Here is a 25,177-nt window from a genome sequence, read left to right on the forward strand (position 1 = left end):
AACCCTCAACCCTAAACCCTCAACCCTAAACCCTCAACCCTAAACCCTCAACCCTAAACCCTCAACCCTCAACCCTCAACCCTAAACCCTCAACCCTCAACCCTAAACCCTCAACCCTAACCCTAAACCCTAAACCCTCAACCCTAAACCCTCAACCCTCAACCTCAAACCCTCAACCCTCAACCCTAAACCCTCAACCCTAAACCCTCAACCCTAAACCCTCAACCCTAAACCCTCAACCCTAAACCCTCAACCCTCAACCCTAAACCCTCAACCCTAAACCCTAAACCCTCAACCCTAAACCCTCAACCCTAAACCCTCAACCCTAAACCCTCAACCCTAAACCCTAATCCCTAAACCCTAAAAATCTCAAATACCCCTATTCTAAAATACCCTTTATTCTCAAATACCCTTAATCTCAAATACCCTCTTAATCTAAAATGCCCTTTCATCTAAAATACCCCTATTCTCAAGTACCCCTAATCTAAAATACCCCTTAATCTCAAATACCCTTTAATCTCAAGTACCCCTTAATCTTAAATACCCTCTTAATCTAAAATGCCCCCTTAATCTAAATACCCCCTTAATCTAAAATACCCTTATTCTCAAGTACCCATAATCTAAAATACCCCTTAATCTCAAATACCCTTATCTAAAATGCTCCCTTAATCTAAAATGCCCCTAATGTCAAATACCCTCTTAATCTAAAATGCCCCCTTAATCTCAAATACCCTCTTAATCTAAATACTCCCTTATTCTCATATACCCCTTAATCACATATACTCTCTATTCTCATATACCCTTTAATCCCTAATACCCTTTATCCCAAATACCCATATTCTCATATACCCCTTATTCTCATATGCCCTTTATCCAAAATATACATTAATCTCAAATATTTCTTAATCCTCTTACCCCTAATCCCAAATACTTCTAATCCCTAAACCCTTATTTCCATATATCCCCTAGTCCCAAGTACCCTATTTCCATATACACCTAATCTCATTACCCCTAATCCTTTATACATTTAAATGCCAAATACCCTTAGTTTTATACGGCTAATCTCATATACCTTCTAATCCTTCATACGGCTATACCTTTAATTATAGGTTTATTATACTTTTCGGGCTTTTTAACATCTTAGTCCAAGTCGAAAAACCTAGTTTTGATCTATTAATTAACTTTATGACCAAAAAAAATCTATTAATCAACTTTAAATTTGATAAATGGAGGATCTAAATGAATTAAAATTGTGAAAATTTGGGTCAAACTGAGCTTATAATTAAAAAGAGTGTGTAGGATTCTAAATGTTTGATAAGCCCATATATTAACCAAATGGATTTTATCTATTAAAAATTTAAAGCCCAATATATTAAATAGACCCGATAATAACTAAAGCATTGAGAAAGTTAAAATTTAGATTTTTATATAAATAATAGATTAGCATTAAGATACCTGAGAAAGCAAAGCTCGGCGTGCCTCCGCATTTCCGCCCTGTCACATCTTCGCCTCTGTCGCTTCTCTGCCTCTGCCGCGTCTCATGTGCCGCTTCTCTGCAGCACCTCCATCTCCCCTCCATGCCTGAAAAGTTAAAATTTTATGAAGAAAGAAACACACACCAAGCAAAACTAGACTATAGGCAAAAGAAAAAGCTTACTTGCGTATGTAAAGCAATAATGCAAGTCTTGTATAAGCAAAGTAAACTTACCTCATCAAGTGCTCGTAGATTGCTTCAAGTAGGGAACCATCCTCATTCCCTTCCCGTAAAAAAGGATAAGAGAGGGGAACAAGGGCAAAACAGAGGACTCCTCGGCACCTGAAAGACCAAAGAGTAATGTTGTCTCCATCTTTCAATCCATTAGCCTTCACGACATCGTTACCCACAAACCAAAGCGTAGTTCCAAGAACCGTTCATCCCCCATCTCTTGAGTAACACACCCCGCTTCTTAGTGCCTTGATCAACAAGAAGCACTCCCAAACCCCATCTTTTCTTTGCTGTTGATGTGATTCTCGACTCAAGACTCAACGGGTGTGAAGAAGTCGTTTCAGATCAGTTTGTGGAAAGGGATTGAGAGAGGGCTCTGGCTTGGTTTGAAATCTGTCTCGAAGATTAGCTTTGGGGCTTGCGCTTCTTTTATGTTTCTCATCAACTGAACTCTTCAATCCGGCGTATTTTTCCACTCCCATATGAATAAAGGTGACGCCTTTGCTTTCTTGAAACTACGCTTTCCTTCTTGCACGACACGGCACGGCGCGTCACTTGCGGCTTGTGTTGCTCTTCTCTATTAGGCACGAAGACGAAGATGATTGGAAACTAGGGTTTCGTGGGTTTGTAGTCTTTTGTCTTCTCTGACGAAACCATGTTGAATTTGACGAGATGAGAAGAAGAATTAGAAGCACCATTAAGGTTTTGAAGAGGTTTCTGTAACGATAATCTTCTTGGTCTTCTTGGAAGTGACGGAAGATTCTCTCTGTTGGTCGTCTTCTTTCCACCAAAAGAACGGCTTAGAGAGAAATTTGATCACGTCTCCGTGAGATCACCGTATCTTAGACACAAGCATAACCGTTTACTTTTCTGGAAATTATGGAAATATATAGCCGTTTGTCTACCTGTCTTGAAAATTCAAAAAAAAAAAACATATGACAGAAACAATCCCAATTAAATTATGTCCGTGTTGATGAAAGTTGAAGTTTTTGCTTTGGCAGAAGAAACAATTCCAAGCGTCCAATTTCTTTTACAATACTATCTTGACCGTACACGTGTAAGGAGTTGTTGGAAAAATAGCGCCCCACATTTTGAAACTACTTAAAAAATTCTCCTCTAATTCTTTTATATTACTTTACAACCCTAGCTAGCTAAAGTACTCCCTTATGGAGCTGATGCTTACAGTCTCAGTGAGGAATGTTTCAAATATATTGGAGCTAAGTACGATAGGATAGGCATAAGAAGGTGAAAAACAAGAGCTGATTCTTGATAAGGGTGAGAAAGAAGGGTAAATTTGGTTAACTGAAAAAAGAAGACAAAAGACATGCGAACGAAGGTGGTGGCGAGTCTATAGATGGTTGGGTTTGCGATGGAAATATGTGCACCAAAGATAGGTTCAGACAAAGTTGTCTATGTTCTGATAATATTGTGGATATAAACTCTGATAATCTAAAGAGTAATAAGAAAAATAGGTTTAAATGTTAAGATTTATACCATTTTTCTTTTTTAGAGTTGTATGAAATACTACACCATTACCCTTGTATCATGAACTTTGAATCCAACGGTGGATATAGAAAGTGTAGGAGATTACTTGCTAGAAAATGTATTACTCCGGTTAAAAAAGGTGGAAAGTTTATTCGCTATCTCTCTCTCACAAAGTAGTTATTATCGTTAATTTGCTATCTCTCTCTCACAAAGTTATAAAAGGGCAATAATCTTTGCTGTCCAATATTTTATTTTTCTTACAAGGCTTTTGTGTCGTTTGAATTGTCTATACAACTTCTAGCTTGAGCTTATAACAACCTATCATCTTTTTTTATGACGTTAAGTATTTGATCCTTGCTCTTTGATAGTTAATCACTTACATTGGTTTCGAAATGAAATGATATTATCAGCAAAATGAAAATTCTTTTTTCTTTTAACTGACCTTTTATTTATTTTTCAAACGAAAAATACAACACTCAAGGACTTAACTGTGCCCTTAAAAGAAACTGAACCAAGTACCTAAGAAAGTAAGAGAGGTGTTATTTGCAAAATGAAAATTCTTCAATCAAATAAAGGGGAAAGAAAAAGCCTTCATAACAAACAAGAACAACTTGATTTTGAATCTCTGTAATAGATAAGATAAAGAGACAACTTATACTCCACACTATTTCTGGGATCTACCTTGCAGTCCAACCTCTGCGAGGTCCTATCTTCTCCGTCATGAGCTGCTGACTTCTATCTTCTAAGCATCTCCACTTCAGCTTCAATTGATTGTCCTGACTCCAAATATAACAACAAATAAACACTGAAGTAAATGCAAACAAGAAGACCTCGTCAAAGTAACTAAACTTTCTTGGATACAAGAGAAAGAAAGAACAGTTTATCATCTTCCCATCAACCACAGTGCAAAGTTAAAATCCACAGCACAGTTAGCTACCATATCAAATGAGCATGCTTTCTAAGAAATGAGGTTTTTTCGTTATGATTCACATAAACATAACATCACTATCGGACTGAAAACCCCAACACAACTAAAAGGCATAGATGATGATATAAGAGAATGGGTGGAACCTACATCAAATAGGAAAGCACATAAACAACAGCTTAGAATTGTAACTACATAGAAAGCACCAGAGAATGGATGGTTTACATATAGGACAAATTATTTGCACTTAAACCACTTGATCAAGTGGAAGTAATCGTGTCATTTTTCAAATGTGCACTATGGATTCTGACGCGCATTCAAAATGAGCCAGCAAATCCCTGAGATAATTCGTTTAAGCGTCCACTGTTGTGGCTTATAAGTATTTGTTTATGCTTTAGGAATACAAATTTGTACCAAGACTAAAAAGTGTATATATATTCGTTGGGTAATATTTTGTTTGGCTTAAAAATGTTATAGCTCAAGCAAGTTCGTGTGTATACAAGTATGAAGGAAGAGTTACGGCGTCTGAAACTGTTGACTTATGCACAATACTGAAAGAATAAAATTCGAAGATGTTATCAATGTGAGAGGCTTGCTTTCTAGAACAACCAATGTTTTCTCTTTGGCTTCTGCTGAACTGGAACCGCTGCACTCAGAAAGAAGATCATAATCAGTGTCCTCAAGCACAAAGCCACCATTTTGTTACACTTTGTAAGCAGAAAGACAAACCTTGATTATCGTATAAAGAGTTATAATGCACAATTCCAAACATATAAAGCCACAACTTTGTAAGAGTGCATTTTCCATATGCTACTTAAGATCAAGTAGCGGTGAGTGAAGGTGAAAAGAAATATATTATGGAGTCTCACCACGCTTAGGTGCTTGGTCTTGAGGCAAAATTTCAATGAAGCAAGTGTCTCTGAAGGATGTCAGCAGGCATATCTTTGCTGCAAACTATTCAAGGGAGATGCAATGGAAAAAATTGTTAAGAAAAAGGTAAAGAAAACAGTGCCTAATGCCACAAAAGTCAGCGATTACTTTACATGCCTTCTCGAGGATGTGCTAAAGTGTTACCTATTTCATGTAACATGCATATGAAACAAAGGACATGAAGAAGACTAGATAGGGGAAAAAAACATCAACAGAACTAGAGCAGATGATACGAGAACAAAGGAAAGATCATTTAGGTACATTTTAACTATTAATACAAGTGCTGTGAAAACTGAGACAAAAAGGAAAATTACCCTATCTGCCGCAGCTTGTAGGGTAATATGGTCTCCCATTCTCCAAGTCTGTCATTCATGTAATTTTGAACTTGAAACAGAAAAATTTAAAGATCAAACCAATTATGGCTTAGAGGAGAAATTAAAATAACTTACTTTGCCATCCTCTTGTAATACCGTTTGTATTTCATCAGAACATAACTTTCGTATATAGTGCGATTGTCCTTGAGCTGTAGCAACAAGACAAAAACAACAGAATAACTAGGAAATGACGTACGAAAAGGAATGTGTGCACCTAATACTGAAACAGGTACTAAATCCATTTGTTCAATTGCAACAATGGTTTAATGAAAATCATAAAACACAGTCATCACTCTCTCTCTTTGATCATCGTCATAACTCATAAGACATCTAACCTGTTTAACAACTTCTCCCCTAACTTGCTTGTGGTACTCTGAAGATCGGTACAACTGGTCAGAAAGAGCTCGGAACTGAAAGACACTCAAAAAGATATGAGTATACGACTAGAAAGAGAAAAGCAAGAGATAAAGAAGATTTGTTTGAAATTTAGCCTCTATTCACCTGGCAGTTTCCATCACTAGAGACCTTCAACTCACACAAACCATAAACATTTAGCCTGCGAGGAAGATGGCCCATAAGATCCATGGAGCTAACGGTCCCAAGGTAATGCCCGCAGGTGGGAGACATGTCAATTTGCACAATGTAACCCAACAAGATGCAAAATCTACCAGTCCTCTAGAGTCCAAGCTGTGAGTATAGGGGGCTAGAGACCAAACCTTTTGGGAAAACTCACAGTGGAAGAGAAGATGATTGATAGATTCAGGGTTGTCGCATCTCTTACAATTTAGCGCGGCTCCAATGTTTCTCAGCGCCAATTGAGAACCAACAGGAAGAGCTTGATTCATTATCTTCCACAGGAAGAGTTTAATCTTCGGGACAGTATAGAAAGAAGGAAGTGTAAGGACATACGAGGGAGGGTAGTAGAGGAACTTGAGGGGAGGAAAGAGGTGGAAAAGTCGCTTGCTGTTCATGAAGTCTATGTACATTACATATCCGGCGAACGACGCTATGGATGCCGTTCTCGTTAACAACGTTGTCAACAACGGTATGGCGAAAAGAATGAAGTATGCTATATGCTCCGCAAATGGATGTATCACTGCTGCATATAATGATTAAAATATATATTACTAATTAGATTAGACGTGAAAAAATGCACTTTACGTATGTTGGATAAAAAATATAAAAGATAAGAAATAAGAGTTACAAGTGATGGGCTCAGTGACGATAGAGGACTGGTGGTGGGAATGGTCGCGGGATTAAAGAAAGTGGTGGTGAAAAGCTTCATTGACATTCATCGACATAAAATCGTCATTCTCTAGAAAAAGAGAGACAACAAAGGTTATAAACCTCTTTGACCTTCATCATATCATATGTTAGTGCATGATGCAATTATGCATTAAAATAGTATTGTCATAATTTTGAATTTTTCTCAAAATCTATGTGTTAATGTTTTTCGGTAAATACTCTCTATACTGAAAGCCTATGATATTTATTAATGTTTTAAAATTTTTAAAGACATTATACATTTGTATTAATATATATAAAACTATCTTTCATTGTACATGGGCATTTTTTAAAACTTTTTTATCAATTAATTTAGTAAAACTTCATAATGCTCCCGAAATTGGTGGACTAACCACTATAAAATCGCTATTCTCAAGAGAAAAAGAGACGACAAAGGTTTCAAACCTCTTTGACCTTCATCATATGTTAGTGCAGGATAAAACTATGCATTAAAACATTATTGTCATATTTTTGAATTTTTCTCAAAATATGTGTAATGCTCTGGAGAAAATTTATCATCGCAGTAATAACAAAGACCTTTAGATCTTCGTTCACTCATCTCTTCATTAGTCAAGAACTTCCTCAACTGTTGCGTAGACTCTTTTGGTTTAGTATGTAGCTTCTCATTCACTCTTGGTATAGGTAACAATCCTCTGTTATTATTACTTGTGCCTCCTCCTTAAGCTGCGTTCCAACTGGTAGTACCTTGCTTCCTTGGGTGAGCTCTCTCATACAATCTACCAAGAACCAAGCATTGCCTCCTAGATTGAGGATTGAACATTCGTATATGCATTTGAGTGTCCATTCTCAATCCTGCCAAGTATGCTCTAACCAAGTACTCCTTAGACATTCGCAATCTCGATCTTATTACCTCAAACTTCGCATGGTACTCTCCAATTCGTTCTGTTTCCCTCAACTCCTTGAGCTCTGTAATTAGATTATCCAACACTTCCTCAAATCGTTCTTTGAGTAGTGAGTGATAAGTTCCCCAATCATGCAATATCACCGTATCAGTATCTTCTTGTACGAGAGCTTGATGCCAAGTTCTAGCTAAGCCGTTGAAATGAATCGAAGTAATTTCCACCTTCAAGTCTTCAGGCGTATTATCAATTGCGAAAATTGTTCCACCATACACAACCATTCCTAAATATTTTCTCTAGAGAATCGAGAAAAATTGATCTTAGCAAGACGAGTCATACTCATGTACGCATTGTCACCTCTCGCCATATTATGTTGTTGATGATCCCGTTGTGTATCTTGTGTTGTCGATATTCTCGAAAAAATTTCCCGATGCATCTGATCGTCGCTAGTCGACGCACCAATCTGATTCGGAAACCGCGTCATTAGCTTGAAAGCTTCGACCATTTTCTGAATACTCCGATCCGTCTTCTCATTTTGAATCGCAATCACCTTTTCTAACGCGACGAAACTCCCTTCGATCTTCTCATCGTCATCGCGCACCACCGCTAATATATTTATTTTCATGTATTTATTTATTTTCTATGTATTTATTTTCATAGCTAATATATTATTTTATGATAAAATTAATTCACTATGAAAATCCGGTTTGAGTTTTGTGAAAATATATTATTTTAGCGGTGGTGCGCGATGAAATAAAATTTTCATAGTGAAACAATGTGATATACACTCACTAATTTAGTTTTTATGTATTTATTTTCATAGCTAATATATTATTTTATGATAAAATTAATTCACTTATTAACCCGCAGTTCATCCGCGGTCGATCCAGCGACCCGGTAAGTTGTCCGGTTCAGTGTCCGGGTCGGGTTTAAAAACATTGGTGAATTTCCTACTCTTCCTTCCATTGAGACATGTATAGCTAAAATCTCTATGTATACTAGTTGTGGACTTTTAAATTGTGATAAAGATTCTACGCTAGGGTTGTCAGCAAAGGTATTAAATGTTCAAAGATTTGGAACATCTGCCAATTAGTAGTATAGACAAATAAAGCTATAAACAACACAAAGAAATCTAAAACAGCAATGATATATACTCCTAAGCTCTGGAACCGAGTAACCCGAACTTCCGTTCAGCTGGAGTTTGCTTAGACAATACACGTCCCGAACAGACACGGCACTCGATCTTCTGGCTAAGTTTCGATGCTTCAAGCTGCTTCTGTTTTGTTTTGGCATATTCTTTCTTGTGCCGTCAAGTCTTAACTGAAAGACGCGAATTCTTCATTCCGAAGAAGTGGATAGAGCAGGAGTACGTTACATTCCTTTCGGGGTGCAAACAGCTGGCGCCAAGGGATGTGATCATCAACAACATGTCACTGCCGGATGTGGAGCTTCAAGATCTGATAGCAGGGGCTGAGAAAGTGGTCGAGAGAACAAGGACAAAATGCATGAGGTCGATGGAGTAGGGAAGCACAGTCTGATCACAGTCACTTGAGCTAAGAACAAGCTCTACGCCCATTTCGTCAACGCCGACTGGAACCGCGATCATGACACACTAGCCCACCTTCGGGAGGACATTGTCTTTAATTTGTATGTATACCCACTATACTTGCTGGATTGTTTTTTTTTTTGGTGAATATGAAGACTATGTTTGCGATCAAAATTAATGCAGTTTTACAAGAAGATAGACAGATAGATAAATGTATTTTTCTTTGGTAATGTTCTTTAACTCTAAAGCAGCAACCAAGCAAATGCCTTGAACATAGAGAAACAAAAATGTGGTATATTATTTTATATATGAATGATTTGTTATGAATGAAAAACTAGAGTTTGCACAAAAATATATATATATATATATATATATATATGTGTGTGTGTGTCTGCAACTTTGCCGGCAGCCACACGTTAGAGTTGGGTATTCTTCACGTTATTGCATACTATTCTCATTAGAGTTTCAATTGGACTACATAAAACAAGAGACTAGACAAGACCGAGTCTACAAAGCAAGCAAGGACATTGCTACTATTCCCACGCCTAAGAGTTTCTCCATCCATCCTTTGTCTTCTTTTAATGTCACCTTTTTGTTTTTAAGTCTTACACACTCGCTCTGTTTAAAAACAGGCCTACGCCCTAATAAATGTTAACAGCTATGTCTCTGTGGTTATACATGAGAGACAAACATACAGTTGTTGCATAGAAGAGAAAGAAAAAAGAAAAAGGAGAAAAGAATTGGGAGGTTTCCTTTTGTGGGAAAACAGACAAGCAAGTTGTGGTTTTGATAATCTCAAGGTCGAAAGCTGTACTTTTGTTTTAAATAATGAAGATAAATATTAAATAGTAAATCCATCAGCAAAGAACAAATCCTAATAATATTCCTTTATTTTTTATTTTGGTTCAGTTATTAAAGACAAAGAGGAAAAAAAAGCAAATCTTTGTCTCTGGGTGTGAGGAGACAGGTGTAGGGTTGAGATGAAATCTGTGGAGGGGTGCGTCTCCCCACATATCTTTTTGCCGGCTTCTTCAACGGCTTTTTCGCTTCAACTCACCCGTCCTTCGACGTCGTTTTTGTCCCCACCCTCTTTTTCCTCTCTCGTCTACAGTGCCCTCCGCTTCCACCTGCTTTTTCGCTGTCCTAAGAATTTGGTCGAAAATCACTTCTCCTTCTTCTTATTTTTCGCCTAAATCTATCTCTCTCTCTCTTATACTGGTTGTAATTTGTTATTCTGTTGCAGATATTGGTCTGAAATTCTCCTTTGCCGTCGTCTTCAATCGCCACTTGCTGCTCCAACCCTCGTCGAATGTATGCACATCCCATTACCCTCTCCTCGTGTTCTGTGTACCCTTGCCTCTTTTTTTTTTTTTTTTTTTTTTTTGTTGTTGTTGTTGTAGGCTTTATTTACTCTCTTTCTTGACACATCTGTCACTACTCCTCGGCTTCTACTGCTTCCTGGACTTGTTCTGTTTCAACCCTTTTAACATGAATAGGCAAAAGTTTTGTTTATTTTCCCCCCTGGAGTTGTGTGATAGGGGTTCGTTCATTCGTATCTTGTAAGGTATTTCAAGCTGGATTTCAAATCTACTCACTTACCTCAAGGACACTTAAGTCTGACATTGCTCAACACTTTCCCCTCCCATGCTTTTACCTTTTTTCTTGTCTGTTTTATTTTAACATTAGCGCTCCTCCCGCTTCTTCTAAACGCATCTCACTCTCTCCTTCCAATAGCAATAGCTGAAATGAATGGAGATAGACCAGATTCTCATTACCCTGAGACGGGTTTCCCGTATGCGGCTTCTGCTAGTTACATGGACTTTTATGGTGGTGCGGCTCAGGATCCCCTAAACTATGCTCATGCCGGAACAATGCATCCTCATCAGGTACTTTCCACCCTTTCTTTCCTGTGCCTTCAATATTGTTTTTGTATCTTACAATGTCTGCCTACATAAGTTTCCTTACTTTGCCTATTCTCAGGACAGCCTGTACTGGACCATGAACACAAATGCATACAAGTTTGGATTCTCAGGATCAGATAATGCTTCTTTCTATGGTTCTTATGACCTGAACGATCATCTATCCAGGATGTCAATTGGGAGAACCAATTGGGAGTACCTTCCCATGGTAAACGTTGATGAGTCAGTTCCACGCTCTGTCCAAGTCGGGGACACGGATGATCACTCTGACGCTGAAGAATGTTAGTTATTTCTGCTGATTATCTTCTTCTTTTTTTTTTTTTTATCCCTTGTTGGATTTTTCTAAGCTAAGAATATGTCTATTTTTACAGGCATTGCAATTGAACATGATCCCGAGAGTCCTCAGGTATGTGCACCTGATCGAAAGGTTTTTGAATCTGTGTCAATCTTTGCGATTTAAAACACTGATATGAATTCTATATGCTCGTTAATGCCACAGGTATCCTGGCAAGACGACATTGATCCGGATACAATGACCTATGAGGTTTGTTCCAGTCCTTGTGAGCTTTTCTTTTCTTTTTACTTGATTGTCAAGAGAGGCACTTGACTTGCATCTAAATGGTTTTGTGGATCAGGAATTAATAGAGCTCGGGGAAGCGGTAGGATCAGAAAGCCGAGGGCTATCTCAGGAACTCATAGAAACGCTTCCCACTAGAAAATATAAGTTCGGGAGCTTCTTCTCCAGGAAAAGAGCAGGGGATAGGTAAAGAGAGCTAGCTACCTTATAACAAATGTTCATCACAGGGTTTATACTCAACATTGTGTGATGATGATCAGGTGTGTGATATGCCAGCTCAAGTACAAGATTGGGGAGAAGCAGATGAATCTTCCGTGCAAGCACGTGTATCATTCCGAATGCATATCTAAGTGGCTAAGCATCAACAAGGTATTATTCATTATATGTTCTTCGTTTCACATCCTCAGTTCAACTGAAACGTCTCTATGCCTATGGAATGCAGATTTGCCCGGTCTGTAACAGCGAGGTCTTTGGGGAGCCCAGCATCCATTGATTGTCTCCATTAAGTTAATTGTTTTAGTGTAGTGAAAACTCAGAAGAAGAAGAAGAAAAATTAGTCTAATAGAAGATGATGTCCACACTATACTACTCTCTCATGTTCAGTCCTCTCTGTACATGTAATTTTCCATTCTACTTACATTTTCGTTTATGTGTGTATTGTAACACTCGTATTGTTATACTAAATGCTAGCTACAACCATATAAGCTAAATCCATATACGGGGATGGTCCCTATCCTTAAGGTTCTAGTTCAGTTCTCCCACCCTCTACTCTACTATCAAGCCTTCAAATGTTATTTTCCCTCTTCGTTCGATTCTTCTGGTAGTAAGAAAACAGGCTTACTACAAGATTTGAGGTGGGGGTACTACTGAAGCTGCTTGAACCTAGAGCACGTAAAGAACAAAGGAGAAAGCCACCAATCTCCCTCAATTCAAAAGGCCAAGGAAGATAGAAGAACCCTAGTTTACTATTGAAATGAAAATGTAAATTCTTATGTAAACAGAAACGAGGCATTCAAATGAATATACATGTAGTATATGTAATACGAATGTCTGAATCATCCAATTTCTCGGTTCTCCAACGTCTTCATAGTAGCATATAACATATAATATAATTATGCACACAACTTGTCTTATGTAAGAGTTTGTTCCTGGAGTTGTTCCTGCCAAGACAAGACCCCCTGGTGGTTAGAGTTGCATCCCTTGTAAAGAAGATATATATAATTATGGGTTTTGGTTTTAGTACCTCTGTAACAAAGAAGGCATGGAAGCCATATGGAACCCTATGCGGCAGCTCCACCACTGCCACTGGCTCAGCAGACATTGTTTTTGCGTCAATCACATTCACACATGATTTCCTACCAATGTTCAATCAACATATTATTGTACCAGAAAGACAAAATGAACAATTGAGAAATACGAAACTATAGCAGGAGAGCAATAACTACCCTGTGTTTTCATCATGAACAAAGAATATCAAGTAACCATCATCTTCTTCCCCTGCCTCACGAGGGACATATATAGCCTCTGAACCGTATCTGCCTTGACCCAGCTCATAGATTCCTTTGATATTGCCTCCTACTTCCAGTATTTCTTTCCCTGTCTCAGCTTCCGCATGCAGATCAAACTTGATAATTCCTGTAACCTTGGCGATACTGTCCAGGATTGTTCCATATACATATCGCTGTTTCCTAAAACGCACCACAGAAACAAGAAAACATTGCATTTCCTTGCTAGGGACACAATGCATAAAATATCAAACACACAAGGACAAGGGTGAACTCATACTTTCCAGTGTAGCACTCGTTGATTCTGGGGAAATCAACTGCAGATGGCGATAGTTTTTTCTGAGAAGCTGAGCCCGTTTTCATGTTAAATCTCATTTCGTACCTGCAAAAGAAATAGTTGAGACAGAGCATATGGTTTACGAGAGAGTAAAACAGGTCAGTGATTCTTACAGTTCGTTGCTAAAGTTCTCAAGTTTTTCTTTCGCATCCCCGCCGACCATGTCAAGATCTGGATTCTCAAGGCGACAAGTGATGAGGACGACTTCATCCTCTTCTTCCCAAGCATTGGCTGGATAAAATTAAAAGGAGCCATTTACAGAGGTTTGATTGGTATATATCGAATATGAAATTTTGACAACATGATCCCTTGAACAGACATAGCATAGCAAAGCACACACCGTTATGGAATATAAAGCAGTTGGGAAGCTCAAACCATCTAATCATGAGTTCATCCTTGGCATAGCGTGGAAGAACACCAAAACGAGCCTTTTTTGTTGGATCAAATGAGTATACCATTTTCTTCTCTTTCACCATTTCCTAGAGAATCAGTTACACATGAATCTAGGATTCTCACAAGGAAATATATATAAAAAAAAAAGAGTTTCCATATTTGCTATATAATCATCTTCTCTTGTGGCATTTCAACAAAAGTATATAGGAAGCAAAAATCTCTTGTGTGACCTATATATATATATAAACTTGATGAACAACGTACCTTTGGCCTGAAGTGCATAGGAAGATCCATGAAGATTGCGTAAGTCTCAGTAATAGCAAAATCGTGCATCATGATTGGCTCAGATATAGTAATTGGGACAGGGTCATGCATAAAGCCGTCTTCCGAGATCACTCTGTAGGTGAGATAAGGTGGCGTTTGCGAATAGCCAAATGTAAACATTTCACCTGTAAGAGAGGGTCCGACCATGATGAGTCAACAGAATAAGTAGCTTGCGGGTCAGGAGATAAGGGAAGACTTACCGGTAGTTGGGTCAACTTTAGGGTGTGCAGTGAAGGAGTGGGTCAATCTCTTGTCATAATCCATCATGCCAAGAGTTTGAAGGTCTCCATCTTCCAAGACTTTGACGACATCTACAAACGAAAAGCTTTGAAGTTATAAGATAGCAAACATAAACCTTCCAATCTAGCTTTTCTTTTATGTTAAAAATTGACGCAAAACACTGCCAAGATACCAGAAGATTTGGTCTCTAAATAGATTAAGTTCAAAAATCTGAGCTAACTTTGTATTAAAAAAAAAGAAAAACGAAAAGGTAGTAGAGAATAACATGGCTTATCTGCCTCCGAGAGAGCTAGAAGTTTTCCATGGTGATAGACGAGGGCTGTATTAGCTGGTACATGGAGAAAGAGAGCGAGATTTTATTTTTATTTTTTAGCTACGAGAGAAAGTAAAAGGGAAGAAGCAACCAAACCAACCAGTTCCATGTCCATAAGAGACGTCCAAAACTTTCAGTTTGGTTCTGAGCTGTTGGAGATAGACCATAAGCAATCCCAAAAGACCCTTAAGGTCCCCAATCTTCATGAATTTGGGAGCTCCGAAAAACTCTTCCTGCTTGAGGCGTGATGTCTTAACATAACGAGAAACATAAGTTGCTTTCCCATCTTTGATGCGTACAGCATGTATCATCCTGAAGTAATTAATGAAGGTGTGTGAGAGGAAGATTCTCGGGTGAGAGATAATGAAAGAGAAAGGAATTAAGCAGGTCATAGGGTTTGATGAGACGATAGAAACAGTTAGTTGGCGTACCCATCTCCATCAAACCTGAAAAGAAAGGGAAGCAATAATAATAAGAAGAAGAAGAAGAAGAAGAGGAGAGTGCAGAAATAAAAAATACAAATGGAAGAAGATAGACATGCCAGTGATATCCAGCGACGGGATCAAACTTGGGATTTGGACCAACCCTCACAAATTCACCATTCAAGCACTCCTGGGAAATATAAAAAAGACGAATTAGAACCTTCCTCGGAAAAGGATATGGAGTGTGTAAATTAAAGAGCTCACTTACTGGAAGAAATCCATGGACGACGGGGAGATCCTTCACCGGAGGAGTTTCATCCCGCACGGGAGCGAAGTTGCCGGAGAGGTAGTGGAGAGGCAGAGAAGCATCGTGCATGAGCTTCACAACAACTCTCTCCACAAGATCGAGAAGCTTAGAGGATAATCCCTTTGAGGGTTTAGGGTTGACCGAAACTATGCAGTTCTCCGCCATGAATGATCGATTGATTGCAAGGAAGGATTACGAACCTTCCTTTTCACTCACTCACGAGCTTTGTATCCTTGGCAGAAAACGCTGCCACGTCGCAACGTAACGGCCTCATGAAATTATCTCATTTTATCTTCCAATTTCAAGGATATTTGTTTTTTTTTTTATTTAAAAAAAAAAAGACTCGTGTGTTCTCTCATCTCCAGTGGTGAAGGCAGGCATTAAGGCAATAGAGGCCTCGCAATTTTAACAGTAATAATCAATAAAGCAAATGGTCTTATCAGAGTTAAGGTGATACAACCGGTGAGGTATACAAGAGATAACTAATGGTGTTCGCCTACACTCACAAAAAAAAAAACACAAATGTGGTTATTTATGGCTTGAAGTCTATCATCTCCCTTATGTTCAACTTGATGGATGGCCCCATTGACGAACATATGTGTGCGCTTTTCCAGTACACTCCTTTTGCTCCCTTTGGCTTGTTTGTCTCCACCGATTTCTGCATTTACGTTCCACTCTTTTTATTCAGCAGCACAAGAGATAAACAACGTTATTAAATGGGGGAGAATCAGCCTACCACTGCTGCAAGGAAGTTTACGAGCAGGTCTTCCTCTGTGAAATTCACTTTCCCAAACGGAATGTGAACAATCCCAGTTTTGTCTGCTCTGAATTCTACTTTTCCCTTCTTGAACTCTTCTATAGCCTGAGATAGATTTATGCATATCATCATTATACTATGATTGATTACCCGAAGATGATTTTGCCTGCCTGAGTAAGTAGTAGGCTAACCTGTGGAATGTTAGCTGTGACGGTACCAGCCTTGGGATTTGGCATGAGTCCTCGTGGACCAAGAATCTTTCCCAGGCCAGCAACCTAACCGCCCAAGTTAAAGAAGGTTTAGTAATAAGAGATGACGAGCAACATTTGTCTCATGTCACATTCTTTGCCAAGAATGAATGTCGTAACAGCTATTCAAGTTTATTTTTGTTATTAACAAATGAGTAAAAACACACCTTGACCATCATATCCGGGGATGCAATTAACTTATCGAACTCCATGAACCCTCCTTTTATCTGTTCGATCAAATCATCACTGCCCACAATATCTGCCCCTGCATTTTTTGCTTCATCGACCTTCTCACCTGGATATTATTCATCATGGAAATAACTTAGAGAAACAGAAAGAAAGGAAAAGAATGATCCCAGCACATTTTTCTCTATAGAAATACACCAATCCATCCAAACAAAATAATAGAAGGTCAACCACACAAAGTATTTTCTACAGAGTCCCTTGGAATGAACTGTCCGACTAACTTAGCATTTGGGAGGGGAGGGGAGGGGAGGGGAGGGGGGGGCAATTAGTTACCTTGTGCAAGAACAGCCACTTTAACAGTTTGCCCTGTTCCTTTAGGAAGGCTCACCTACCAAAGACAATGCGTTCAGATTTAAATTTCAACGAAACACAAAGCTATACATATATGTAAAGCAAAATAAAAAAAACCATACGGTTGCTCGCAGCTGCTGATCATTGTACTTAGGATCGATGTTGAGACGGAAATGGGCTTCGACCGACTCCACAAACCTTGTGTTAGCGGTTTGCTTAAGCAAAGATATAGCAGTCTTGACGTCGTACTCCTTTTTGGTTTCCCTTAGCTTTTGGATTTCCAGAAACCTCTTAGACCTTGTCTGCCAAATGAGAGTAACAAACAAACAAACATAAAAGAATCATCATCGTCATAGAAAGAAAAAAAAATCATGTTTAGAGCTTGGGATTGTAAAGGAAAGGATGGATAAGCAAAGCATACTCTATCTCTCTTGAGAAGCAAAGCTGCTTTTCCTTTCTTAGGCTTTGGCGGATCGAGGACGGCTGTGGCGGTGGTGGAGGTGGCTTCGTTCTGCTCCGCGTCCTCCGTGTCGACATCAGCCTCTGCGGCTACGGCTGAGACAACCACCGGGAAGGATGGGTTCGAAGCTCTTCTCCCCGCAAGGAGAACAAGAGGGGGATAGAGTGCGACGCTCAACTTGTTGGGTCTTGGGTTGGCAGATGAGAAAAGAGACGGAATTGTAAGGTCCTTGGATGCGGCGTATGCTATCATGAGAGAGGAGTGAGTTGCGCAGACAGCCATTGTCGGAGCTCTTAGCGAACCAGTTTTGTTTGTGTAGAGAAGGCGAAGTGAGAGCACTACCTAATCCACAAAGGGGATAATGATAGCAATCTAAGCTATTATATTCTGCATGCTAGTGCACCACTGTTACAATACAGCTTACTTAGTACTCGACACCTGTCATATTCTTGACCATCGATGCAGATTGCAATTTCTTTTTTTCTTCTCTTTTTTTAAACTAGCAATTTCTTCTTTCTTTATTTTCAAAAGACATTTTAAACACATTTAAATATAAATCCGCAACTATATTCATTTTCTTCCTCCAAATTTAGGTACTGGTTTTTTTTTACTTTTTCGAATGATTTTCATTTTTTTTCTTTTTTCTTAACAAAGATTTTGTTTTTCATAAAGCATTTTATCAGCTTTGATTATACGGATGTTAGAGAATGATGGAATAGTAATCAAACTCTTGAAGCAGAACAAAGAAGGATTCCTAGCACTCAAAATGACAGTCGCCTTAACAAATGGAGAAGACCACCAGATGAATGGATAAAGTATAATGTTGATAGATTTTTTATTAATGTGGATCAAGCAAGTAAAGTGGGTTTTATTATCAGGGACTCTTTTGGAAGCTATCAAGGAACAGTGCAGGCAGTAGGAAAAAAAGTTCAGAATGTCCTTGAAAGTGAGTTACAAGCAATTCTTATGGCTCTTCAACATGCTTGGAGTAGAAGTTACATGAAAGTGACTGTAGAAAAGCAATTGACATCCTCAATCGTCAAGTTCTTCATTTTGATGGATATAATTGGACACGAGAAATTATATAGTAGAGTAGAAAACTGGAATAATGCAATTTATATGGACAAACAGAAACTCAAATCAGGTGGCAGATAAATTAGCGAAGCGGGAGATTCATGGAGATGTGTCCTATTTATATTATAACTATGTTCCTTGCTTTCTTAATTATGTATTACACTACGACTTTACAATTTCTATGTCATAATAAAATCCCGCAAGTGTTTAAAAAAAAGGCATTTTATTAGCCAATCAAGATTCATAAAAACTTGATTTCTTAAAAGGGAAACAAAAACTTTTTCAATAGCCAATCAAGATTCAGCTTCAAAGCACCATACCATATAATCAGGTCTCATTCTTTTTTTCTCTGCAACTGTCTTTAAACTAGAGTCTGGATATAGCTTGTACGGACAACATACTTAGCATGTATTCTTCTGTGGCTTATGAGCCAACACATGCGCAACCAAACATTATCAGTAAGACAGTAACCCATATGATAATCACTATCAACAACCATACACCGATTCTTATGTTGGAGGATATGTGCCCCCAGCTTCACATCCACCAATGCAACAAGCAACCATGTTTATGCCTCACCAAGCTCAGCCAGCACCACAGGTTCCTGAAGTTTTGGCTTTGTTGCATTTCCTTTTACACATTCTTCGTTACAACATCATATGCATAAATGGTCATCATTATCAGGCAGTTTTCAGATGTCTAGATCAGAAGATTTTCCGTTTATTTTATAGGGTATTGGTCAATTTTTTGAGATAGGAAGACATCATCTGGATTATGTATGTGGTGGCCAAATGCCAAAAACCCCGAAAAATATACTCCTCAACCGAATTTCAGCCTCTAATGACATGTCCGGAAAATGGGATAAGTTAGACCTTTGCTTCAGTTTGGTTCTGTAAAATCTATATCTTAGAGGTCGCGAGGAAAAGTTTGTGGTGGGGAACTGTTTTGTTTGTTATGTATAGGTTTTTTGGGCCAAAATTTCTTGACAAACATGTGTATATGCAGCCATCATATCCTTCGGCACCTGCAAGCAATGCTCAGCCATCCATGAGAACTACTTTTGTTCCATCAACTCCCCCTGCACTGAAGAACGCATACCAATATTAGCAGCCAACCATTGCTTCTCATTCATTCACCGTGTGTTATTCATCAACTCAACTGTGTTTGAATTTTCTGGCACTTTTTAGTTTGATTAAGCTAGCAGCTATGTGATCAGGGACAATCTAACAATGCATACCCCGTTCCTCCTGGTCCTGGTTCATATGCATCCTCTGTCCCTTCACAAATTAGGAAATATTCTAACCCCAAGATGCCCCAAGTAGTTGGTCCAGGAGCTGGACCCATAGGATTTACACCTATGTCAACTCCAGGAGTTGCTCCAAGATCTGTTATAGGTTCTGTGCAACCAGCAAGTCCTCAAACACAGCAGGCAGCCCATGCCCCTGCAGCTCCGCCACCAACTGTTCAGACTGTAGATACTTCCAACGTCCCAGGTATTGTACAACGAGACATTAGCACCATTTGTGTGTTATGTTCTTTGACATAAAAAAAAAAGTCATATATTGTGAACGTGATCCAGCGCACCAGAAACCTGTGATAGCAACATTGACAAGGCTAATGACAAGAGAGAAGATATATTTTATGCATGAAACATTACAGTTAGAGAAAGAAAATGCTCCTGAGAAGCTAATACACCATTGCTCGGATCTCATACAGACAAAATTAAACATATACTGTTTACATACGTGCAACTAAACCATTATATACAATCCAATGCTCATCGTAACCTGTACGATTTTACTAGTAAGGGAAGATGCACACAATGTTGAAACACACACATTTTGATAATAGTTTGGTCCCATGTTAAAGATATTTTACCACCAAAAATGCCAAGCCTATATAGTAACTACTACATTTTACTATCATGAATCAAAGTATAAAGCATCTGCAGCGTTCTCCCCCATTTGGTGCTTCAAACCACCGGTCCCATCCTAAGTTCAAAGGTCCCTTGGTCCTGCCAAAACCACACAGCATCAGACAGCAACCAAAATGTAAACACCAAAAAGAGTTGGAAGCAACTCACAGTGGCAAGAGAGGGTCAGGTGATTTCTCGATGACACAAAGCAGCCTGTGAGTCATGACAATACACAAGTTGATCACACCAGTAGACACGCAAGTTTCAGGAAACTAACTAAAGAAAAGATAGGGTGAGATTCCCTCACTTACTCCTCACACTGGGTTGATACACTATCTGTCTGGCCGAGCTCTTCCAACTTTTTCTGGAGAGTAATAGCAACGAATTCTGGGGAAATTCAAAGATGAAGACACAAAAGAGTGCACACATACAATCCAAGATTGAAAAGCACATCATATGAATGAGAAAAGGGGGAGCTGGACTATGATCACAAGTATATAAGAAGGAATGAGGTAAGCAAAAATCAACGGAGAATAGATTTCGAACACATGAGCCAGTTCTTAGAAAACAGTCTACAACCTAATAACATCGAGCAAGTGTGAATTAGGCAGCTAAAAATAGAATAGAAAGAAGAAGAAGAATCTCTCACCTCCAAGAATCTGACTTCCTGTTCCACACGACCAAGCTCCGCAAGGATCATGTGCTTCCCCCGTGCATGTGCATCGCCCACAGAAGCAGCTTCCTCCATCTCAATTCGATATGAGGTCACGCGGCTTCTATGATGCTCTCTATTACCGATTGTCACCCACTCGCATCCTTCCTTCGCTCTCAGATCTGACACTCTCAGAAAAGAAACTCTCACCCCCTCTTCCGTACACTTTTTATTTTATTTTCTCCAAAAGTCAAGGAGGCCTTTTTTATAACTCACACATTCTTAAGACCAATATAAGCTTTACAATAGGACCATGGGCCATAACTAAAGAATTGTTTTCACTTATAAATAAAGCCCAATTTAAGCTCAAAATAATATGTGATTAATAGGCGAATGGTCCATAAGGATTATTAGTGTGAGAGCCCAATAAAAGCTCAAATCTATTATAGATTTAAATTACTCAATAGGTCGATGAGCCACAACAAAAGAATTGTGTTATCGCACATTATTAAATCCCCAAAATCTAATTCTGAAATAAAACTAGTCTTTAAATTTGATTAATATTCAACAAAATCTGAAAAGCAACAACAGCCAAATGTGACGAGTATCATATGACAACAACAACAAAACTCGCAAGTCATCAGAGCAGGCAGGCAGCATGCAAATGGAGGGATGAGTGATCAATCTGCATAGCTAACCAAACCTCTCTGTCCCGATGGGGAGGTTGAGGGCGAAGCGCTGAGCGATTCTGCAGGAGACCTTTGTGGCCCCAGACGGGATTTAAGGTCTTGGCTAATTGGCTGCCTCTTTCTGGGGCTACGATGACTTGGACTTTGGCTCTCTCTCAAACCTCTGCGCTGCCCATCTGGACTCCGTGAAATGCTTCTTCTCCTCCGGTTGTACCTATGCAGCACGACAGACAAGTTTATGTAAAGCGACTGTCTTAGGAGTTTAATCTTCTTCATAAAGAGATAAAAGAAAGCCAACCTTGGAGGGCTCCTTCTCCTGGGTGGGCTCCTAAAGCGTCGTCTAGGCGAGCGTTCAGAGTAACTCCTGTTGCTTGGATACCTCCACAAATTTAAACAAAAACAAGGCTTTAGTATTTATTTACTTACAGTCTCAACTTTCATTGTTGCGAGTATGTATTTAAGTTACCTGTCCGTGTTCCTGTCCTGAAAGCTTCTTCTCTCAGGCCAGCGCCGAGGAGGGGAACGCTCAGGAGATGGTGTACGGTACTTCCGAGCAAATGAATAACGTTCTGTGAACCCACGCCCCTTTCGGATGCGCTTGGGCTCACCATTTGGAGATGGGCTTTTTGAAGATTTCCTCTCGAGAGGACTTGTGCTCCTATTTCCAACATCTCTCACAGGGCTCCTACTAGCAGGACTTTTGCTCCTACTGTTTTGACCTCTTCTAGAAACTGGGCTCATACTCCTATATAGCAATAGAACATGGTAAAAAGTTTGCCAGGGACCACAAATCAGAACACGGAAATAAATGCAAAAGCAGAGCTGAAGAACACAAAGTAAAGTAAAGTAAGGGGGATTAACCTTGATTTCACCGAGTCCGCACGTTGATTATCAACTTTGGTGGCTTTTCCATTTCCTACAAGTTCATTTTCATTCAGAAGAGAATCTGGTTTGTCCCCCGAAAATTTCTTCTCCGCAGGACTAGAATCAGCAGCATTCCTTACAGGCACACCATCTGTTCCAAGAAGAAAGCAAGATTCAATGTCACTTCCACATACGATAACTAGTTGCCAAATACAGGCTGAAAGACCCAAGATTCTTAACAGAGTTACACTTACCTTTAGCTTTCTTTGACTTTTTGGCCTTTTCGTGGCCCATTCTCTCATCATCAGAATTGCTACTCTCGGTGTCACTTGAACTATCCTTGTTTCTGTAAAAAAAAAAACACACTAAAGAATCACGCAGAAGAACTGGCAAAGACTAAACTAAATACCATTAACTGAGCTAATAGCCAGACCTGCGTTGAGGTGGTCTATCTCCTCGAGCATTCTTTTTCCCCTTTCGTCCTTTGATCTTTCTTTCCCCGCGTCGGCCTTTGTGTCTCTTTGTTGACCTCCTCTTCCTACGCTTCCCATCACTGGAAGAACTAGACTCATACGAGGATGAATCTGTTTCTGATTCAGAATCTGATTCAGAACTTGAGCTGTATGAATCTGACGAAGACGAGTATCTTCTTTTTCGCTTAGTCCTCTTCTCCCGTGAGTCTTTGCTAGATTTTTTCAATTTCCCTGGAAATCACCGAAGAATCATAAACATAGCCATTCCACAATCAAAAATTAACTTCACTACCTTTATCTTTCTCAGCAGCATCCTCGCCTTTTAACTGAGACACTTCGCCACAGTCAATTATTTTGACATTGCTGGTTGGTTTACCATCACTCGTCCCTACGAGCTCCATTTTCTTGACAACTTCCATTCCCTTAACGACTTTCCCAAATACAACATGCTTCCTACAATATGATTCCAGGGGGAAAAAAAACAGAACATTTCAAACTGTTTTTTACAATGAGTTTAATTTCTAAGAAATAACCATATCTATGGAACATGCATTACCCATCGAGATGAGGCTGGCGTTTGAAAAGGATAAAAAACTGTGACCCGTTGGTGTTTGGGCCACAATTTGCCATCGAAAGGACTCCACCTTCTTCATGGTCCAGTTCAAAGTTCTCATCTGTAGAGGTAACAGAATATATTGAGGATTTTTTACCAACTCAAGAAAGGTGAATATAGAGGTTATAAAAAAAAGTAGTACCTGGAAACTTCCCACCATAGATGCTCTCACCGCCGGTGCCTGAAAACCAACCAAAGTCCTTCAAAATCATTTATTCTAAGTGTAATGAATCAAAAAAAAAACCCATACACCCTTCTAAAGTGCCATTTTCATCATATGTAAAATTAGCTCCTTTGTGTCAGTTCCTTAAACGTGTGTTGTGGCTAACTAGTAACTAGACTGCCTCTACGGCCGTGAGGTACAGACAACATAAAAATATACATAGGATCTTATATATAATATGATTAGAGGATAAGAGGTTAGAAGAATACCATTTCCATTAGAAAAATCACCACCCTGCAAAAAGAGGAAGGAAAGAGAAGCGGTAATGAATTGGTTTGTCCATGAGAAGCATAGAAGAAAATGAATAAGTAGAAGGGATAGATACTTGGGCCATGAATCCTTTGATGACTCGATGGAAAGATGATCCTTTGAAATGTAGAGGCTTGCTAGTGGTCTTGCCAAGGCCTGCCTCACCTGAGAGAGAAGCCCATTATTATCTTGTCAAGTTGACATGAATACCACACAAAGAAAGTTAAAAGGGTACCTGTGCAGAGGGCACGAAAGTTCTCGGCAGTCTTGGGGACAAGATGAGCAAAAAGCTGCAATTGAGAGAGAAACTTTAAGACAAGGAAAAGAAAGGCACAGAGAGTGTGGATGTAATACCTCAATCACGATACGTTCAAGGGGATCCCCGCCAATGGAGACATCCAGGAATACAGTTGGATTCTTCTTCTTACTACTACTCATTGCTAGTACCACAAGCAAAGCAAGAAGTTAAAGATATGCTATCATGATTTAGGGAGGTGGGGGCATCAAGAACACTATCAAGTTAACATGAGATTTGAAGCAGTCCGACAATACAAAAGCGACCCTGAAGATAACCGCAAAGGCTCTATCGAAACCATAAATAAAATAAAAGTTCAAATAATCAGATCTGTCATCAGAAAAACCCTAAACCCCCAAAATAAGCATAAAAAGAGAAATACAAGAGTGAAGACAGATACCTAAAGGGATGTGAGTATGAGACAATGATTCTTGCTCGCTTCGCCGTTTTGCGATTAAGCTAGCAAGCAAGTAAGGTTGCTCCGATCCGCTCGGGGGCTATGAAAGAAAAATAAATTTTATCCCAGTAATTAATTAATTAATGATATATAATCTACGGTTGTCTGTTTGCCACGTGACGAACACATAACTGGGCCTGTTATTATTAGCGACCCGCTTCGGTCTCAGGTCCGATGGGCCTCGCTAGAACGCGATACAAGTACAGAAGAGCGTGAATTCAAGGA

The 25,177-nt window shown here is 39.2% G+C and overlaps 6 protein-coding genes, 1 long non-coding RNA gene and 1 pseudogene across 21 annotated transcripts; 2 read left to right on the forward strand and 6 right to left on the reverse strand.

Moving 5' to 3' along the window:
- Positions 1-923: 923 nt before the first annotated feature.
- On the reverse strand, positions 924-4,201 carry LOC117133630 (annotated as a pseudogene).
- Positions 4,202-4,526: 325 nt separating this feature from the next.
- Positions 4,527-6,929, reverse strand: LOC103862740 (OVARIAN TUMOR DOMAIN-containing deubiquitinating enzyme 12). 2 transcript variants are annotated; one of them, XR_004457792.1, is made up of 6 exons: positions 6,624-6,929; positions 5,921-6,518; positions 5,755-5,829; positions 5,495-5,568; positions 4,845-5,407; positions 4,527-4,761 (listed from the first exon to the last, which is right to left on the reverse strand). XR_004457792.1 is itself a non-coding variant. In XM_033290794.1 (6 exons), the coding sequence occupies exons 2-6, from the start codon at positions 6,044-6,046 to the stop codon at positions 5,045-5,047; spliced, it is 348 nt and encodes a 115-aa protein (XP_033146685.1). In that variant the 5' UTR covers positions 6,047-6,518; positions 6,624-6,929; the 3' UTR covers positions 4,982-5,044. The 2 variants fall into 2 exon arrangements, 1 of the variants encoding a protein (XP_033146685.1); XM_033290794.1 differs by lacking the exon at positions 4,527-4,761 and having other exon boundaries at positions 4,982-5,069; positions 5,360-5,407.
- Positions 6,930-9,809: 2,880 nt separating this feature from the next.
- LOC103862737 (E3 ubiquitin-protein ligase BIG BROTHER) lies at positions 9,810-12,352 on the forward strand. Of its 5 annotated transcripts, XM_033290839.1 has the most exons (10): positions 9,818-10,263; positions 10,353-10,420; positions 10,606-10,673; positions 10,796-10,995; positions 11,090-11,309; positions 11,400-11,434; positions 11,528-11,572; positions 11,664-11,791; positions 11,866-11,974; positions 12,048-12,352. In XM_033290839.1, the coding sequence occupies exons 4-10, from the start codon at positions 10,855-10,857 to the stop codon at positions 12,096-12,098; spliced, it is 729 nt and encodes a 242-aa protein (XP_033146730.1). In that variant the 5' UTR covers positions 9,818-10,263; positions 10,353-10,420; positions 10,606-10,673; positions 10,796-10,854; the 3' UTR covers positions 12,099-12,352. The 5 variants fall into 5 exon arrangements, with proteins under 5 accessions (XP_033146731.1, XP_009138675.1, XP_033146730.1 ...); XM_033290840.1 differs by lacking the exon at positions 10,606-10,673 and having other exon boundaries at positions 9,810-10,263; positions 10,844-10,995; positions 11,095-11,309; XM_009140426.3 differs by lacking the exon at positions 10,606-10,673 and having other exon boundaries at positions 9,827-10,263; positions 10,844-10,995.
- Positions 12,353-12,550: 198 nt separating this feature from the next.
- LOC103862738 (carotenoid 9,10(9',10')-cleavage dioxygenase 1) lies at positions 12,551-15,678 on the reverse strand. Its single transcript, XM_009140428.2, has 13 exons — positions 15,408-15,678; positions 15,259-15,329; positions 15,149-15,163; positions 14,818-15,029; positions 14,670-14,732; positions 14,365-14,475; positions 14,105-14,289; positions 13,788-13,926; positions 13,561-13,678; positions 13,391-13,492; positions 13,051-13,293; positions 12,849-12,960; positions 12,551-12,765 (listed from the first exon to the last, which is right to left on the reverse strand). The coding sequence occupies exons 1-13, from the start codon at positions 15,609-15,611 to the stop codon at positions 12,736-12,738; spliced, it is 1,605 nt and encodes a 534-aa protein (XP_009138676.1). The 5' UTR covers positions 15,612-15,678; the 3' UTR covers positions 12,551-12,735.
- Positions 15,679-15,826: 148 nt separating this feature from the next.
- LOC103862735 (50S ribosomal protein L1, chloroplastic) lies at positions 15,827-17,797 on the reverse strand. Its single transcript, XM_009140420.3, has 7 exons — positions 17,410-17,797; positions 17,111-17,290; positions 16,971-17,025; positions 16,619-16,746; positions 16,395-16,478; positions 16,183-16,308; positions 15,827-16,104 (listed from the first exon to the last, which is right to left on the reverse strand). The coding sequence occupies exons 1-7, from the start codon at positions 17,728-17,730 to the stop codon at positions 15,979-15,981; spliced, it is 1,020 nt and encodes a 339-aa protein (XP_009138668.1). The 5' UTR covers positions 17,731-17,797; the 3' UTR covers positions 15,827-15,978.
- A 239-nt stretch (positions 17,798-18,036) lies between these two features.
- LOC108871587 lies at positions 18,037-20,459 on the forward strand. Of its 4 annotated transcripts, none has more exons than XR_004457798.1 (4): positions 18,037-19,122; positions 19,528-19,659; positions 19,727-20,015; positions 20,102-20,459. It is a non-coding gene; the product is annotated as an uncharacterized LOC108871587 (long non-coding RNA). The 4 variants fall into 4 exon arrangements; XR_004457796.1 differs by having other exon boundaries at positions 19,739-20,015; XR_004457797.1 differs by having other exon boundaries at positions 18,507-19,659.
- Positions 20,186-21,429, reverse strand: LOC103862734 (guanine nucleotide-binding protein subunit gamma 1). 6 transcript variants are annotated; one of them, XM_033290852.1, is made up of 5 exons: positions 21,087-21,417; positions 20,986-21,016; positions 20,745-20,901; positions 20,606-20,650; positions 20,186-20,536 (listed from the first exon to the last, which is right to left on the reverse strand). In XM_033290852.1, the coding sequence occupies exons 1-5, from the start codon at positions 21,183-21,185 to the stop codon at positions 20,452-20,454; spliced, it is 417 nt and encodes a 138-aa protein (XP_033146743.1). In that variant the 5' UTR covers positions 21,186-21,417; the 3' UTR covers positions 20,186-20,451. The 6 variants fall into 6 exon arrangements, with proteins under 6 accessions (XP_033146743.1, XP_033146744.1, XP_033146742.1 ...); XM_033290854.1 differs by having other exon boundaries at positions 20,206-20,536; positions 20,749-20,901; positions 21,087-21,429; XM_033290853.1 differs by having other exon boundaries at positions 20,749-21,016; positions 21,087-21,429.
- Positions 21,430-21,597: 168 nt separating this feature from the next.
- LOC103862733 (peptidyl-prolyl cis-trans isomerase CYP63) lies at positions 21,598-25,023 on the reverse strand. 2 transcript variants are annotated; one of them, XM_009140416.3, is made up of 14 exons: positions 24,896-25,023; positions 24,555-24,640; positions 24,436-24,490; positions 24,277-24,365; positions 24,161-24,185; positions 23,871-23,909; positions 23,672-23,789; positions 23,408-23,568; positions 23,076-23,346; positions 22,897-22,988; positions 22,640-22,793; positions 22,245-22,523; positions 22,077-22,157; positions 21,598-21,992 (listed from the first exon to the last, which is right to left on the reverse strand). In XM_009140416.3, exons 2-14 carry the CDS (start codon positions 24,636-24,638, stop codon positions 21,770-21,772), a joined length of 1,671 nt encoding a protein of 556 aa, XP_009138664.1. In that variant the 5' UTR covers positions 24,639-24,640; positions 24,896-25,023; the 3' UTR covers positions 21,598-21,769. The 2 variants fall into 2 exon arrangements, with proteins under 2 accessions (XP_009138664.1, XP_033146704.1); XM_033290813.1 differs by lacking the exon at positions 24,896-25,023 and having other exon boundaries at positions 24,555-24,659.
- Positions 25,024-25,177: the final 154 nt, after the last annotated feature.

Source organism: Brassica rapa, chromosome A04 (genome assembly GCF_000309985.2).
Source record: "Brassica rapa cultivar Chiifu-401-42 chromosome A04, CAAS_Brap_v3.01, whole genome shotgun sequence".
Lineage (NCBI taxonomy): Eukaryota > Viridiplantae > Streptophyta > Magnoliopsida > Brassicales > Brassicaceae > Brassica > Brassica rapa.

Excerpts from the sequence above, each read along its gene's own strand:
- LOC103862735 (XM_009140420.3), bottom strand. The coding sequence starts at position 17,730 with ATGGCTGTCTGCGCAACTCACTCCTCTCTCATGATAGCATACGCCGCA. Across the intron at positions 16,747-16,970 it reads AGTGGCTGTTCTTGCACAAG|GTGAGAAGGTCGATGAAGCA; the intron begins GTAACTAATTGC and ends AATAATATCCAG. Across the intron at positions 16,105-16,182 it reads TAAACTTCCTTGCAGCAGTG|AAATCGGTGGAGACAAACAA; the intron begins GTAGGCTGATTC and ends ACGTAAATGCAG.
- LOC103862737 (XM_033290838.1), top strand. The coding sequence starts at position 10,855 with ATGAATGGAGATAGACCAGATTCTCATTACCCTGAGACGGGTTTCCCG. Across the intron at positions 11,310-11,399 it reads TCACTCTGACGCTGAAGAAT|GCATTGCAATTGAACATGAT; the intron begins GTTAGTTATTTC and ends CTATTTTTACAG. Across the intron at positions 11,975-12,047 it reads AGTGGCTAAGCATCAACAAG|ATTTGCCCGGTCTGTAACAG; the intron begins GTATTATTCATT and ends TATGGAATGCAG.
- LOC103862733 (XM_009140416.3), bottom strand. The coding sequence starts at position 24,638 with ATGAGTAGTAGTAAGAAGAAGAATCCAACTGTATTCCTGGATGTCTCC. Across the intron at positions 24,186-24,276 it reads TCAAAGGATTCATGGCCCAA|GGTGGTGATTTTTCTAATGG; the intron begins GTATCTATCCCT and ends CTCTTTTTGCAG. Across the intron at positions 23,347-23,407 it reads TGCTGCTGAGAAAGATAAAG|GGAAATTGAAAAAATCTAGC; the intron begins GTAGTGAAGTTA and ends GGTGATTTCCAG.
- LOC103862738 (XM_009140428.2), bottom strand. The coding sequence starts at position 15,611 with ATGGCGGAGAACTGCATAGTTTCGGTCAACCCTAAACCCTCAAAGGGA. Across the intron at positions 13,493-13,560 it reads GAGAACTTTAGCAACGAACT|GTACGAAATGAGATTTAACA; the intron begins GTAAGAATCACT and ends TTTCTTTTGCAG. Across the intron at positions 12,766-12,848 it reads ATGCCTTCTTTGTTACAGAG|GAACAACTCCAGGAACAAAC; the intron begins GTACTAAAACCA and ends TTGTCTTGGCAG.
- LOC103862734 (XM_033290851.1), bottom strand. The coding sequence starts at position 21,185 with ATGGAGGAAGCTGCTTCTGTGGGCGATGCACATGCACGGGGGAAGCAC. Across the intron at positions 21,017-21,086 it reads AGGAAGTCAGATTCTTGGAG|GTTGTAGACTGTTTTCTAAG; the intron begins GTGAGAGATTCT and ends CGATGTTATTAG. Across the intron at positions 20,537-20,605 it reads CCTGACCCTCTCTTGCCACT|GACCAAGGGACCTTTGAACT; the intron begins GTGAGTTGCTTC and ends TGGTTTTGGCAG.
- LOC103862740 (XM_033290794.1), bottom strand. The coding sequence starts at position 6,046 with ATGTCTCCCACCTGCGGGCATTACCTTGGGACCGTTAGCTCCATGGAT. Across the intron at positions 5,830-5,920 it reads CTAGTGATGGAAACTGCCAG|TTCCGAGCTCTTTCTGACCA; the intron begins GTGAATAGAGGC and ends AGTGTCTTTCAG. Across the intron at positions 5,408-5,494 it reads TATTACAAGAGGATGGCAAA|ACTTGGAGAATGGGAGACCA; the intron begins GTAAGTTATTTT and ends CATGAATGACAG.